Below are 16,586 nucleotides of genomic sequence, written 5' to 3' on the forward strand. Positions count from 1 at the left end.
ACATTGGTGAATACACAAATCTCCTTAAAAACTTTGTAAGTGGGCCTAAGAACAAAATGTGTTCTTAAGAATGGTTGCTGAGTGGGGCCAAGTGTTGGCTGACTTTTGCTAGTGTTTATTTACGATTTAGAATAAACATTTGTGGTCTTATCTTAGATAGGGATTGTGAATTATAGACACAATTGCCCCCCAAAAAAGTGCAGTCCGCCTTTAAATGTATGACCTGCTGATGTTTTTGCAGTTGTTTATATATATTTTTTTATGTTTTGATAACACTTTTAGTCACGCTTAGTATTAAAATTTTGTTCTGGAGTATAAGTTTTTTCTTTTGGATGTTGTTTGTAGGCTGGAGTTGTCTTAACGAGATAAGGAAGTGTGACAATTGGACCTTTAAAACTTCATAATAGACATCCACCCACAGGTCTCAAGAGCAACATGTGGTTTCTAGGGGGGGAAAAAAACTGCAAATTCGTGGTGTCTTTGCGCCTGGAAGTCCTGACCCACATTTGTGTTTTTGGTAGGAGTTTGGGGGAAATTGTCGCCGTTTTGCCTCCCAGGTGGACCTCGACGATGCGTTCATGTGCGGCGGATTGTTGTCCTCTTGGCACGCGGGGGTCGTGACGTGTTGCACCGTGTCGGGCGGTTGATGCTCCCATGTGCAGTGAACGTCCCTCTCCCTCGCTCTCTCGCTCTCTCTCTCCCTCCTCATGTCACTGCTCAAGTATCAGTTTCTCCACCAACCCTCCATCGCCCGCCGTAGAGAGGAGACCGCGGAAGAGGCAGACACCGGCGGAGAGGAGATAAAGCCAGAGACGACACACGCACGCATTCGTCCATCTGACGACCTCTCCCAGCAGCCACATCCTCCCCTCCCCGGCTGCAGCTGCTTGGGTCAGGATGCGCAATGGGACAAGCGTGCGGACACGCTCTGCTCTGCCGTAGCCAGCCGCCATCCTCCGACATGTAAGTGGCTCGATGCTGCGTGTTTGTTCTGTCAAGTCTGGCCGCCACTTCCTCAGAGTGACCCAAGTACAAGGCTATGGAGCCACATGGCCCCTAGTGGTGCTATAGTACCGTGTGTGTGTGTGTGTGTGTGTGTGTGTGTGTGTGTGTGTGTGTGTGTGTGACCTGCTGCCTGCCATTATTCTCCACCAAGTGAGATGTGCAGGCAGCTGTCAGTCCTCTAAGCCCCTAAAATCACACTCTAGGACCCCTCAAGTATCTCCACCTCGCACCTGCCGGGCGACTTCAGTCTGTAACAGTTGTAAACTATTCCTATCCACTATAAACAGAGTTTCACGTGACGGTAATAATGTTTAAACCCCCCAAAGTTTACTACAGGACATCACGGTAAACTAGTTGTCAAAGTTAGTTGGTGACGAACCCCAAGATGCAGAGATGGAGGCAGGCATGGAGTGAGAAAATATAATTTAATAAAAATAATAGACCTAAAACAAACAAAAGGGTACTAACACAAAGCGCCCACGAGGCAAATAACAAACTAAGGGAGCTACCATGGGAGCTAAAAAAAATGAAAAGAGCTTAACATGGAAGTTAGCGAAAACAAAAAGGTTTTTAGCGTGGAAGCCAGCAGGTCTCGAGCAGGAAACTGAAGTCGTACATGAACTATGAAAACAGACTTGGAACAAAAGGCAGTAAGCTAAAAACCGCAAATCAATTAAAGCTTACCGCAACGTTGCATTGACAAAACACGACACGACAGGTAGCAACGACAAGAGCGACATCGACATGACAATAATCCAGCACTTGACTTGAGGACAAAACAGGTTCAAATAGGAGCGGGCTGATTGACACCAGGTGTGGCCAGGTGCCAATCAGCTGCAGCTGGGGTAAAACAGCGCACAGGGAAAAAACCAGGAAACGGACAAAATAAGAGCGCTGACAGGAACTAAAAACAGGAAATACTAAACACACACAGAGGAAAAACTAAAACACAAACAATCTGTGAGTGGCCATTCTGACACTAGTGTTGTAACGATACCAATATTTTAGTACCGGTAGCGGTACTAGAATCGTTTCGATACTTTTCCGTACTTTTCCGTGCTTTTCTAAATAAAAGGAATCACAAAAAATTGCATTATTGGCTTTATTTTAACAAAAAATCTTATTGATTGATTGATTGATTGAGACTTGTATTAGTAGATTGCACAGTACAGTACATATTCCGTACAATTGACCACTAAATGGTAACTCCCGGGTAAGTTTTTCCAACTTGTTTAAGTCGGGGTCCACGTTAATCAATGCATGGTACATGGTACACTTAAGGTACCGGTACATTAAACATATGTTTCTTATTGTAGTTAAGTCCTTAAATAAAATAGTGAACATACTAGACGCCTAGTGCGCGACTGGAACTTTTCAGAGGCAATATCGTACCGAACGTGATTAATTAGTATCGCGGTGCTATAGTAATACTGGTAAACTTTTTCCAAACTTCAAAGGGGTGCAAGTTTGTTACAAATATTTGGTCAATTCCGATTAATTTTTTATCGGATCATTGAAAAATGGCTGCCTCGTCGTGTGAAATGATTGTATATACTACTTGGCCGGAACTTGAATTGAATTAGATGCATGTTTGGGATCAAACCATCTGTCTTTCTTAAGGGGGAACTGCACTTTTTTCTGTAATTTTCGTTCACAATCATATCTTTTTTTGGCTTTTCACGTAAAAATCGGCTTGTTCTGGGTAGCTAGCAACGCAGCTAATGGGAGAAATCTATTCTACCTCTAAATCACTTTAAAAATGCATTCAAAAACCCTCAACAATAAAGTTAAAGTACCACTGATAGTCACACACACTAGGTGTGGTGAAATTAGCCTCTGCGTTTGACCCATCCCCTTGTTCCACCCCCTGGGAGGTGAGGGGAGCAGTGAGCAGCAGCGGTGGTCGCGCCCAAGAATCATTTTTGGTGATTTAACCCCCAGTTCCAACCCTTCATGCTGTGTGCCAAGCAGGGAGGTAATGGGTCCCATGTTTATAGTCTTTGGTAGGACTCGGCCGGGGTTTGAACTCACGACCTAACGATCTCTGGGCGGCCACTCTAACCACAAAGCCACTGAGGAGGCTTTATTTATGTTCCGTAACCTATATAATACCCAAACTGTAGCAACATTGTTATTGTAACTCTTTTCCTGTCGTAGTAACCCATCGGCGTGTTTCGGTATTAGCCGTAAAAGCAAGCTGCGGAAGAGATAAGCTAGCATCTACGTCAACACAAAATAAGTTTAGGTTTGTAATGCACAACGCAATGCCATAAGACACCAATCTGTACTGACTGAAAAATATTGATTTAGTATTTGTAAAGTATTAGCTCACATATAGCTCCCTAGCTGACTGTAGTTGAAAGAACACACATGAAGTGCTGCCTGTATCGTGATCAATATCAAAGTTACTCACTTGATGGACAGTTGTGCGTTTGGTCCAGCTGGCCGGGGACATTTTTTCCCAGTTTATTCGGGAAAGCACTCCATTTATGTTGAAATAACTTTGCTTCACATTACACATTTTCAACTTTGTCTCACTCTCTCGGCTTCTGTCTGCTCCAAAGTCTCATTCTTCCATTGTGCTGGCTTTTTATTAGCTGCAGTTCATCCTCTGTATGTTCAGCTTCAAAAAGATGAGGTTTTGAATTCTCATTTGTGCAAAAATACTTGTCTTCCTTGTCTAATACCAAGTCTGCCATAATTTGAAAACACACTAGCTTTTGTTTCCGGAAGTAGGAAACTGTCGCTGGAAGTCGGAAGTGCACTACTATGCCCCAGTGAAATTCTCTTAGTCTAATGTGGGCCTCGAGTCAAAAGGTTTGGGCCATTAGACATAAATTGGAAGTTGTTGTTTTTTAAGTAACACATGATTTACTTTCATCTATCCATTCATTTTCTACCGCTTGTCCCTTTTGGGGTAGCGGCGGGTCCCTGGTGCCTATCTCAGCTGCATTCGGGCGGTAGGCGGGGTACACCCTGGACAAGTCGCCACCTCCATCCATCCATTTTCTACCGCTTATTCCCTTTGGGGTCGCGGTGGGCGTTGGTGCCTATCTCAGCTACAATCGGGCGGAAGGCGGTGTACACCCTGGACAAGTCACCACATCATCGCAGTGAATTACTTTCATTAGTAATTAAATACATGTGTTAAAGAATAATTCAGTTATAATTCATTTGCTTTTGTTGTTAAAGTAACAGGTAACTATGATGAATAAAGTTTTAAAAAGTAATTTTCAGACCACTATAAATGGTGTAAATGGGTTGTACTTGTATAGCGCTTTTTTTACATTTTTAAGGAACTCAAAGTGCTTTGACACTATTTCCACATTCACCCATTCACACACTGAACCAATATAAATCAGACAAAATAATCCACAAAGGCAAACTCACTGTAAGCTTGCTCAGGTGATATTCATGCACGTAATACTGTAAACAGTTGTCATTTAATTAATGCCGTAGCTCCCCTTGCAAGTTTTACCCAAGTATTGTGTCCACCCCAAGATCGGTAGGTTGTGAGTTCAAACCCCGGCCAAGTCATACCAAAGACTATAGAAATGAGACCCATTACCTCCCTGCTTGGCATTCAACATCAAGGGTTGGAATTGGGGGTCAAATCGCCAAAAATGATTCCCGGGCGTGACCACTGCTACTGCCCACTGCTCCCCTCACCTCCCAGGGGATGATAAAGGGTGATGGGTCTAATGGAGAGAATGATTCCGCCACTGTCAGAGTTTGTTTGTGACAAAACCCAAGATGCAGAGATGGAGGCAGGCATAGAGTGAGAAAGCATGATTTAATTTAAATAATAGAACAAGAACAAACCAAAGGGTACTAAAACAAAGTGCGCACCGGGCGGATAACAAACAAAGGGAGCTAGAATGGGAGCTACAAAACAAAAAGGAACTTACCATGGAAGCTAGCAAGAATCGAGCAGGAAACAGAAGTCGTACATGTAATATAAAAACAAACTTAGAAGCAGGGAACAAAAGGTAGTAAGCTAAAAACTGCAATCAAACATAGCTTACCGCAACGCTGCATAGACAAGACAATATACGACACGACAGGTAGCAACGACGAGCGACATCAACATGACAATAATCCAGCAGTGACTGGAAGACAAAGCAGAATTGGGCTGATTGACACCAGGTGTGGCCATGTACCAAACAGCCGCGGCTGAGGGGAAATAAAGCACTCAGGGAGACAAACAGGAAGCTGAACCAAAATAAGAGTGCTGACAGGAACTAAGGACAGGAAATACTAAACACACAGAGGAAAAACTAAAACACAAGCAAACTGTCAGTGGCAAGCCTGACAGCCACACCTAGTATGTGCGTGACAATCATTAGTACTTTAACTTTAACTTTATAAACGATAGTTGCCACATTGCACAAGAGGAATAAACAGAAGGACTCAAAGTAAAACATAAAGTCAGGGCGTACACATGATGGCAACAGGCAGAAGCATGAATGCATAGTGTGGGGCGGAAGTGGCAATTGTACCCAATTCTGGCACGGTACAATTGGCTGAGTTCGAGTACGCCCCAAGACTACAATCTTTGATAGAGTTTCCAGTGTGTGTGTGTGTGTGTGTGTGTGTGTGTGTGTGTGTGTGTTCTGAGATGGACAGTCATGTGTGTTACCACAAACAAAGAGTATGTTGTTTGTCAGAAGAATATGTTCCCATTTCTAGAATGCTAGTGAGAGATACTGTGACCCCTAAAGCATAAAAACTGCACTGGTGTAGTCAAGCTCCCTTTGTGGTCCAAAGCCTGAGAGAACAAACATACTCCATCCGCCTTGAGCGCCGGCTGTGGACTCGGAGTTAACTTTTAGGACAGACTGGAACGCACACTAATAGCTCGGCCCTCTCAAAATCCCAAAGACACACTCCAGAGTCTTGAAGAGGAGTGAAGCAACTTGCATTCATTTGGTTTTACTTGTTGTAGGTGTACAGTAACAGCCATGGGTCTAGGGTTCGCCAACCGTCCCTAAAGAACTGAATTGTCCTGTAGAAAATTACGCTTCTGTGTTGTGTTTATAAGGGTTGCATTTTGTGCAAAAAATCTTTGATAAAATGTCAATTAAAATATTTTAATTTTTCCAAAATGGCAACCCGCCTTTTGTTGTGGGGTTGGAGCTCTAGCCAAGGTTGCATCATTGAGAATAACCATTTGGAAAAGCTAAGAGCAGCGTTTGCTTATTTTGCACTAAAAAGTAAATGATTGCTCCGAAAAGTGAAAAAAAATTAGGGATGCACCAAAATTAAAATGACCAAAACCAAAATTTGAAAAGGAGGAAACTAAGTGCAGAAACTGAAACTGTCAGGCTTGCCACTGACAGTTTGTTTGTGTTTTAGTTTTCCCTCTGTGTGTTTAGTATTTACTGTCCTTACTTCCTGTCAGCACTCTCATTTTGGTTCAGCTTCCTGTTTGTCTCCCTGAGTGCTTAGTTTCCCCTCAGCTGCGGCTGATTGGCACCTGGCCACACCTGGTGTCAATCAGCCCGATTCCTATGTCTTCCAGTCAGTGCTGGATTATTGATTTATCGATGTCATGTCGATGTCGCTCTTGTCGTTGCTACCTGTCGTGTCGTATCTTGTCTTGTCTATGCAGCGTTGCGGTAAGCTATGTTTGATTGCGGTTTTTAGCTTACTGCCTTTTGTTCCCTGCTTCCAAGTTTGTTTTTATATTACATGTACGGCTTCTGTTTCCTGCTGGATTCTTGCTAGCTTCCATGCTAAGTTGACTTTTGTTTTCTAGCTCCCATGCTAGCTCCCTTAGTTTGTTATCCGCCTCGTGCATGCTTTTTGTTTGTACACTTTGTTGGTTTTTTGTCTTAGTGTTTTAAATTAAATCATGTTTTCCTGCAAAATGCCTTCCTCCTTCTCTGCATCTTGGGGTTCGTCACAAACTAACTCAGAATGACAGAAACGTTAATTGATTGATTGAGAAGTTTATTGACAGCTTAAAGAATTGAATCCATGTAATGCTTTAAAAAGGCAAATGGATGGCACAAAAAACCAACAGGCTTGTTTCCATTGTGGTCCATTAAGTATTCATCACATTTGATACATTTAATGATAAGATATGTAACCTGTAACATGTATATAAAAAATTACGTTAAAAAAAATTGATAAATGATGTACATATACAAAGTAGGTGATTTGAAAAACAATATACCGTATTTTTGGGATTATAAATCGCAGTTTTTTTCATAGTTTGGGGGTGAAAAATATAATCCGAAGTGACCTATGTGTGAAATTATTAACACATTACCGTAAAATATTAAATAATATTATTTATTATTTATTCGCAGAAGAGACGGAGAAAATGTCAGCAATCGTCAACCAATTAGAATTCGGCGGGGGAGGGTCATGGCAGAAGTGCATTGTGGGTCATGGGATGCTAACTGCTATATGCTACTGCCGTAGCTATTAAAATGGATAATTTCAACGTTGGCGGTAACTTATAAATACTGAGAAGGGCTGAACAAAAATGGCACCGAAAAAGAAATCATGTACTGCAGATTACAAGCTGGATGTAGTGAAATATGCAGCAGAAAACGACAAGAGGAAGCGGCGCATACCTTTGGAGTTGGCAGAGCTTTTTAGAAGTGACATTGAGGAAGAAGCTTTCGTAGGATTTATGGATTAGGAGTGACAGATTGTTTGGTAAACGTATAGCATGTTCTATATGTTATAGTTATTTGAATGACTCTTATTATAATATGTTACGTTAACATACCAGGCACCTTCTCCGTTGGTTATTTATGCCTCATATAACGTACACTTATTCAGCCTGTTGTTCACTATTCTGTATTTATTTTAAATTGCCTTTTAAATGTCTATTCTTGGTGATGGATTTTATCAAATAAATTTCCCCCAAAAATGCGACTTATACTCCAGTGCGACGTATATATGTTTTTTCCTTCTTTATTATGCCTTTTCGGCCGGTGCGACGTATACTCTGGAGTGACTTATAATCCGAAAAATACGGTATACAAAAATTGGGTTGGGGGGATGTATATACACTATGTACATTAAAAGAAATCCATCCCATCCATCCATTTTCTACCGCTTGTCCCTTTTGGGGTTGCTGGAGCCTATCTCAGCTGCATTCAGGCGGAAGGCGGAGTACACCCTGGACAAGTCGCCATCTCATCGCAGGGCCAACACCGATAGACAGACAACATTCACACTCACATTCACACACTAGAGCCAATTTAGTGTTGCCAATCAACCTATCCCCAGGTGCATGTCTTTGGAAGTGGGAGGAAGCCGGAGTACCCGGAGGGAACCCACGCAGTCACGAGGAGAACATGCAAACTCCACACAGAAAGATACCAAGCACGGGATTGAACCCAGGACTACTCAGGACCTTCGTATTGTGAGGCAGATGCACTAACCCCTCTGCCACCGTGCTGCACCATTGAAAGAAATGACTTTGCCAAATATTATTACCAGTGTCCGCCTCTCCTTCTAGTATATATTGTAGTACATTGGAACCTTGACTTACAATCTTCTTTGTTTGTAATTTTTTCGATTTACAAAACGTTTAAATCAAGCCAAATGTGCCACTGGGTGCGAGTCGTGTCTCTGCGTACGAACGCCTCATTCATTCATTTTGTGTTCCTCCTGCAGGCGAGTAGCAGGGCACAGCATTTTTAGGGAGGCTAAGCCCCCCCACCCTCACTTTCTGCACATTGCAGTTTATTACCAGTCAGCGTGTGTGCCTATTTTCTGTATCTTTTCACCTTTAGACAAGTTTTGTCCTTTTTATTTATTCAACATGAGTCCCAAAACACACAACAGACCAGCGTGAAAAGATGGAGGGAATAGCTGCGAAGGTTAAAAAAAGCTGGCATATACAGTGTATATGTATATATATATATATATATATATATATATATATATATATATATATATATATATATATATATATATATGTGTGTGTATGTACAGTATGTATGTATATATGTATGTATTAGGGCTGTGAATCTTTCGGTGTCCCACGATTCGATTCTTGGGGTCACGATTCGATAATATATTGATTTTTTTTTTATTCGATTCGATTCTCGATTCAAAAACTATATTTTTCCGATTCAAAACGATTCTGTATTCATTCAATACATAGGATTTCAGCAAGATCTACCCCAGTCTGCCGACATGCTAGCAGAGTAGTATATTTAAAAAAAAAAAGCTTTTATAATTGTAAAGGACAATGTTTTATCAACTGATTGCAATAATGTACATTTCTTTTAAATATTAAACGAACCAAAAATACGACTTATTTTATCTTTGTGAAAACATTGGACACAGTGTGTTGTCAAGCTTATGAGATGCGATGCAAGTGTAAGCCACTGTGACACTATTGTTCTTTTTTATTATTTTTATACATGTCTAATGATAATGTCAGTGAGGGATTTTTAATCACTGCTATGCTGAAATTATAATTAATATTGATACTGTTGTTGATTTTTGTTTCATAACTTTTGGTTTGTTCTGTGTCGTGTTTATTTCTCCTCTCAATTGCTCTGTTTATTGCAGTTCTGAGTGTTGCTGGGTCAGGTTTGGTTTTGGAATTGGATTGCATTGTTATGGTATTGCTGTGTAACGGTTTGTTGGATTGATTAAAAGAAAAAAAAATTAGATTTTTTTAAAATGAGAATCGATTCTGGATTGCACAACGTAAACGATTCGATTTGTATTCGAATCGATTTTTTCCCACACCCCTAGTATGTATATATGTATGTATATGTATATATATATGTATATATTTATATATATATATATATATATATATATATATATGTGTGTGTGTGTGTGTATGGATATATAATGTATATTATATATATAGTATATATATGTGTGTCTGTATATACTGTAAATATAAATATACAGTATATATGTACATATACATATTTACGTAGATATATATAAGTATAAACACCTAGTGTGTGAATGTGAGTGTGAATGTTGTCTGTCTATCTGTGTTGGCCCTGCGATGAGGTGGCAACTTGTCCAGGGTGTACCCCGCCTTCCACCCGATTGTAGCTGAGATAGGCGCCAGCGCCCCCCGCCACCCCAAAAGGGAATAAGCGGTAGAAAATGGATGGATGGATGTGTGCTAGGGGTCATTGTCCTATTGGAACACCCAACTGCGCCCAAGACCCAAGATCCACGCTGAGGATTTTAGGTTGTCTTGAAGAATTTGGAGGTAATCATCCTTTTTCATTGTCCCATTTAATGCACCAGTTCCATTGGCAGCAAAACAGGCCAAGAGCATAATACTATCACCACCATGCTTGACAGTAGGCATGGTGTTTCTAGGATTAAAGACCCTTTCTCCTCCAAACATATCGCTGGGTATTGTGGCCAAACAGCTAAATTTTTGTTGGTCAAGAAATGGCTAAATCATGCTAGAATTATTTTTTTAGAATGGCCTTCCCAAAAACCTGACTTAAATGTGTGGACAATGCTGAAGAAGCACGCCCATGTCAGAAAACCAACACATTTAGCTCAACTGCAACAATTTTGTCAAGAGGAGTGGTCAAAAATTCCACCAGAAGCTTGTGGATGGCTACCAAAAGCGCCTTTTTGCAGTGAAACTTGCCAAGGGACATGTACCAAATATTAACATTGCTGTATGTATACTTTTGACCCAGCAGATTTTGGTCACATTTTCAGTAGACCCATAATAAATTCATAAAAGAACCAAACTTCATGAATTTTTCTGTGACCAACAAGTATGCGCTCAAATCACAAAAAATAAGAGTTGTAGAAATTATTGGAAACCCAAGACAGCCATGACATTATGTTCTTTACAAGTGTATGTAAACTTTTGATCACGACTGAATACAGTACACACACACACACACAGACACACACACACACACAGTGTGTGTATATATATATATATATATATATATATATATATATATATATATATATATATATATATATATATATATATATATATATATATATATATATATATATATATATATAAAATAGGGCTAGGCAACGATTAATAATTTTAATCGAAGTTAATCGCACTGTTTCTCTGATTTATCGCGATTAACTGCATTGTATACGCAAAGCCCAATAATGAATTCAAAAGTAGTGTGTTGTGCACCTTTATTGGAATATTCTCCCACATGAACAAAAGCGCCAAAACATTTGTTGTGCAAACACAATTTAAATCAGTCCTTGTTAAACAGTAGCAGTTAAATAGCATATTTTATGAAAATCAACTCAAAAAATGTAAATACAAACATTTAAGCTTATTACTACCACTGCCAGGGTATTTAAGTTATCCTGTTTGTTATGGAAAATAAATATAATCTACATACAAATCTCTGAGCCACAATCATAACATCTGAACAGGCAATTTCTGAGGTGACAGCAGAAACATTTTTTTTATCAGGGATCTTATGATTAAAAAACCTATGTTATAGGTAGTGGGCTGTTTTAGGGGATTTTTGATCAAATTATCTGTAGTAGCAATATTAATAATGTTGTGTTTATTCTGCGTAGTGCACTTAAAATAATTCTGACCATATCTAGGAATTGATATGATGGGAATTTTCCGATTGTTTGCTTGGTGCTTTGATAAACTGAACGCATCATATACATGGTACTATATTGTGATGTTATGAGCCAGGGAATAAAAGAACTACCCTACCCAGCATGCAACAGGAGTGACGAGCATGCGCTGTAGCCCGGTATAGGTTGTGTCGCCATGACGGCATCTTGTATGTTGTGATATGCACGCTCTGAAAGTAAACGTTAAGAACTCAGCCAACACTCCTCGTCTGCATTATTGATAAATACACAGACAACACATATACTCCGCTGCTTCACAGGCCGCTGGATGTAGCCGGCAAAGTATTCCCATGCTAGCTAGCCGGTCTAGCAAGCACGCGTCATTCAGTCCAAAACGGCCCGATCTATCCACATTCAGAATTGTCTGGCGGTCGTAAGTGATCTCGGAGTGACCACGCTGTAAGCCAGCCATGAAATTTGCAGAATTGTCCGGTATTTTTGCCAAATGTTCCATCTTTATCAAGAGCCCCTCGACGCCGGGCGACGCCATCTTGTTAAGAAAAGGCGTTAACAAAATAAAAGCATGTAAACAACATACGCAAATGTGCGATAAAATAATTGTCGGCGTTAATAGATTGATGAGTTAACTCATAATTAACGCACTAATTTTTCCACCCCTAATAAAAACACACACATACACACATACACACACACACACACTCGCCCAACACATTTTTTTCTCTCAATGTCAAAATAATGGCCCAGGCCTGGTATATAACGAGGGATGCATGATCATTTTCCTCTACTGTGGCTGTCTGTATTTTTACGGCGGGGGAAGTATTCCCAAAAAGACGGTTTATTAATTTTTAATTGGAGGGAAAAGTTCAGGGGAGTATCCTCCTTTATTTGTCATCACCCTGCAGAGCTGCGTGCAGCAGGAGGGCTCCTGATACTGTCGCTGCAGCTTCACGCGACTTGAAGCATTTCTACCCTCATTTCCGGGCTATAGCACCTAAAATAGAAGCCTCACCCACGCTTATATCGGGACACATTTTATTTTGTACATATTTTGGCCGCAAATGTGCACAGGTGTACACATTGAAACATGAAATATTTACAAGGGCACTTGTGTCCGTTTACAAATTTAACAAAACACGGCATACAGTAGCCTGTTGGAAAAATCATTGAGTGCTGTCTCGGTCCTTCCCTCCTCCTGTGCTCTGAAACCGCTTGAGTCGTCTTCTTCTACGCGCGGTGATCTGGCCTTTCTGGGCCTGATTGCGGTGGTGGATTTCCGTTCCATCCGGTGGCTGTTTTGGTTTTTGCCTTTGTCTTTGGGGCTGTGTCCTGTGCATTTTGTCCATGATGTGGGTGAGTCCAAAATGTGCCAAATGGCTGACTGAATAATTGTGTGGATGTGGTTGATTCAATAGGAACCATTGAATTGGTCTGATGTGACTAAAACTAGGCTCGGCTAAATATTTGGGCGGCATGTAAAGCTCGGAAAACCGGGAATAATCCATAAATTAACCCTAGCATTAGATTGATTGATTGCAACTTTTATTACTAGATTACACAGTACAGTACATATTCCTTGCAATTGACCACTAAATGGTAACACCCAAATAAGTTTTTCAACTTGTTTAAGTCGGGGTCCACTTAAATCAATTCATGGTAATGAATGCATAAAGAGCAGGTCTCAAAAAGTAAGTCCATAAATTACTTAGGGTGCTGGAAAAAATTGACTCCCATCAGAATTCTGATTCTTACATATTTCGATTCATACTTTTCAAAAACCTACAAAACATTTTAATAATCAATTTTTAGAAGATGTCTTTAAATGGGAACTGCAATATTTTTTTTTATTTTTTTTTAGGAATTTTGCCTAACCTTCACAATCCCTAAGTAAGACAAGGACACATAAGTCTATTTTTTATGCATTCTAACTCGAAAATAAACGCTAGCAAGAGGTGGCTAACAATGCAGGTAATGTGCATTCAATCTACTCCACCTATAAAGCGCTCTAAAAAACATCCACAAAAAACCTCCATCAACTGACTGCTTGTTATTTAATTGTTTACCTCAGTTAGAATCAGATATTTTAATACTTTGGCGGGCCATGTTTTAACGCAGGAGGTGTTTAAAGCGTCACTTTCATTCATAGTTTCGAAGCCTAAATACCTCCATATTGCTCTTCACGCACCCTCTTTATTAACCAGTAAAATTGCCTTTTTTTTTTCTTCCTCCACACTGTTTTTGCTTGTATGCACTCTGCTCTGTGTGTGTGTTTGTTGACACTCTCAACATCATGCGCCCCGACCGCCGCACAGCAGCATGAAAAAAAAATAGTCCTTGTATTTTTCAAAGGCAGTATAGTCCATCCATCCATTTTCTACCGCTTATTCCCTTTCGGGGTCGCGGGGGGCGCTGGCGCCTATCTCAGCTACAATCGGGCGGAAGGCGGGGTACACCCTGGACAAGTCGCCACCTCATCGCAGGGCCAACACAGATAGACAGACAACATTCACACTCACATTCACACACTAGGGCCAGTTTAGTGTTGCCAATCAACCTATCCCCAGGTGCATGTCTTTGGAAGTGGGAGGAAGCCGGAGTACCCGGAGGGAACCCACGCATTCACGGGGAGAACATGCAAACTCCACACAGAAAGATCCCAAGCCTGGATTTGAACCCAGGACGGCAGGAACTTCGTATTGTGAGGCAGACGCATTAACCCCTCTGCCACCGTGAAGCCCAGGCAGTATAGTATCACTTTTAATTCATTGGTACCGCTGTAATTTATTAGTACCTATTTCACCTTCTGCTTCCTCTTGCTCTCCTTTTTACGACACTCCACACCCCCACATTGCGGTCCCATGCTGCGCAGGGGATTCTAGGAGTTTATTTTCAGATTCGCTAAGTAAAAGTGCCAGAAAAAAACAACACTCGCCAAGTTTTCTCTAGATACTGCCGCGCGTCTCGGCATTATTGTAAATATTTTGAAAGTATCGTGACATCCCTACTTAAAACCATTTACTGCCCCATGCTTATTTCAGACAAGCGCTTATTTATTACTTAGATAAGGGGTGTCCAAACCCGACTGCATGTAAAGTAACATATACATTTATTTGTGTATATGTGTGTGTATATATACAGTATATGTGTGTGTATATATACAGTATATGTGTCAGGCTTGCCTCTGACAGTTTGTCTATTTTTTAGTTTTTTCCTCTGCATTTGTCTGTTTCCTGTGTTTAGTATTTCTTATCTTTTAGTTCCTATCAAGTGCTCTTAATTTGTCAGCTTCCTGTCTTGTTCCCTAAGTGCTGTGTTCCCCTTCAGCTGCGGCTGATTGGCATCTGGCCACACCTGTTGCCAATCACCCGGCTCCTGTTTGTACCTGCTTTGTCTTGTGTCAGTTGCTGGATCATTGTATTGTCGAAGCCACATGTCGCTCTTGTCGTTCCTGTCGTGTCGTACCTTGTCTTTGCAGCGTAGCGGTAAGCTATATTCGGTTGATGTTTGTAGCTTACTGTTTTTTGTTCCCTGCTTCCGTTTTATTTTTCATTATACAAGTACGACTTCTGTTTGCCTGTTCGCTACCCGCTAGCTTCCACGCTAAGCTCCTGTTCGTTATTTTCTAGCTCCCAGGCTACCTCCTTTTGTTTGATTATCCGCCTCGTGCGCGCTTTGTGTTAGTACCCTTTTGTTCGTTCTTGTTCTATTATTTATATTAAATCATGTTTTCTCACTCCATGCCTGCCTCCATCTCTGCATCTTGGGGTTCGTCACCAAATAACTCTGACAATATGTGTGTGTCTATATGTATATATGTACAGTACAGGCCAAAAGTTTGGACACACCTTCTCATTTCAATGTGTTTTCTTTCTTTTCATGACTATTTACTTTGTATATTGTCACGGAAAGCTCAAAGCTATGACATTTTGGAAGTGAAAATGTTTTCACTACCTCTTGAAACTCATCCAGAGAATACCAAGAGTGTGCATACCAGTAATAAGAGCAACGGGGTGGCTATTTTGAAGAAACTACAATATAAAACATGTTTTCAGTTATTTCACCTTAAGTACATAACTCCGCATGTGCTCATTCATAGTTGTGATGCCTTCAGTGACAATCTACAATGTAAATAGTCATTAAAAGAAAGAAAACCCATTGAATGAGAAGGTGTGTCCAAACTTTTGGCCTGTACTGTATATGCATATATACATATGGATGTATACATATATGCATACATATATATGTGTACATATTATATTACTATAATGGATATATAATTAATATAATAAGAGTGTGTGAAAGTTGGACTCCTACCTTCTATTACTTCCGTGACGACCTCCGTAAAGTTTTGTCATCAGTCAGGAATATCCATCCATCCATCCATCCATTTTTTACCGTTAGTCCCGTTTGGTGTCGCGGGGGGTGCTGGAGCCTATCTCAGCTGCTTCGGGCGGAAGGCGGCATACACCCTGGACAAGTCGGCGCCTCATCGCAGGGCTAACACAGATAGACAGACAACATTCACACACTAGGGCCAATTTTAGTGTTGCCAATCAAGAGGTGGGAGGAAGTCTGAGTACCCGGAGGGAACCCACACAGTCACAGGGAGAACATGCAAACTCAAAACGGAAAAATCCCGAGCCCAGGATCGAACCCAGGGCCTTTGTATTGTGAGGTACATGCACTAACCCCTGTTTCACCGTGCTGCCCGTCAGGAATATCAAGCAGCTAAAATGCTCCAAACATGAATATGTGCGCAGATAGTGTTTTTATCCATTTTATTGTATTTTTCCCATCATGCTTTGTAATGGATTTACATTGGTGTAATTCAGATTTTTTTTTTTTATGGTGCATGGACATTTTTATGATATCCACAAATTGTGTTGTACTGTGTTATGTGTGCCCATGTCTGTTGGTTGGTTTTTGTTATTATGTTTTTGCACCATGACTAGGGAAGGTTGTTTGCATTGATTCATATAGGTAAATGCGGCACTTGGTCACATGCAAAGTAACAGTAAGTG

At 40.7% G+C, this 16,586-nt stretch overlaps 1 protein-coding gene across 1 annotated transcript in view; it reads left to right on the top strand.

The window, feature by feature from the left end:
• The first annotated feature begins 761 nt into the window (after window positions 1-761).
• Window positions 762-16,586, top strand: part of LOC133564667 (cGMP-dependent 3',5'-cyclic phosphodiesterase) — a 495,045-nt gene continuing 479,220 nt past the window's right edge. The window contains exon 1 of the mRNA XM_061919132.1: window positions 762-963. Within this exon, the coding sequence (XP_061775116.1) occupies window positions 905-963 (59 nt within the window). The 5' untranslated portion in view covers window positions 762-904. The remainder of the gene's footprint in view (window positions 964-16,586) is intronic.

This window comes from Nerophis ophidion, linkage group LG13 (assembly GCF_033978795.1).
Source record: "Nerophis ophidion isolate RoL-2023_Sa linkage group LG13, RoL_Noph_v1.0, whole genome shotgun sequence".
In the NCBI taxonomy this organism is placed as follows: domain Eukaryota; kingdom Metazoa; phylum Chordata; class Actinopteri; order Syngnathiformes; family Syngnathidae; genus Nerophis; species Nerophis ophidion.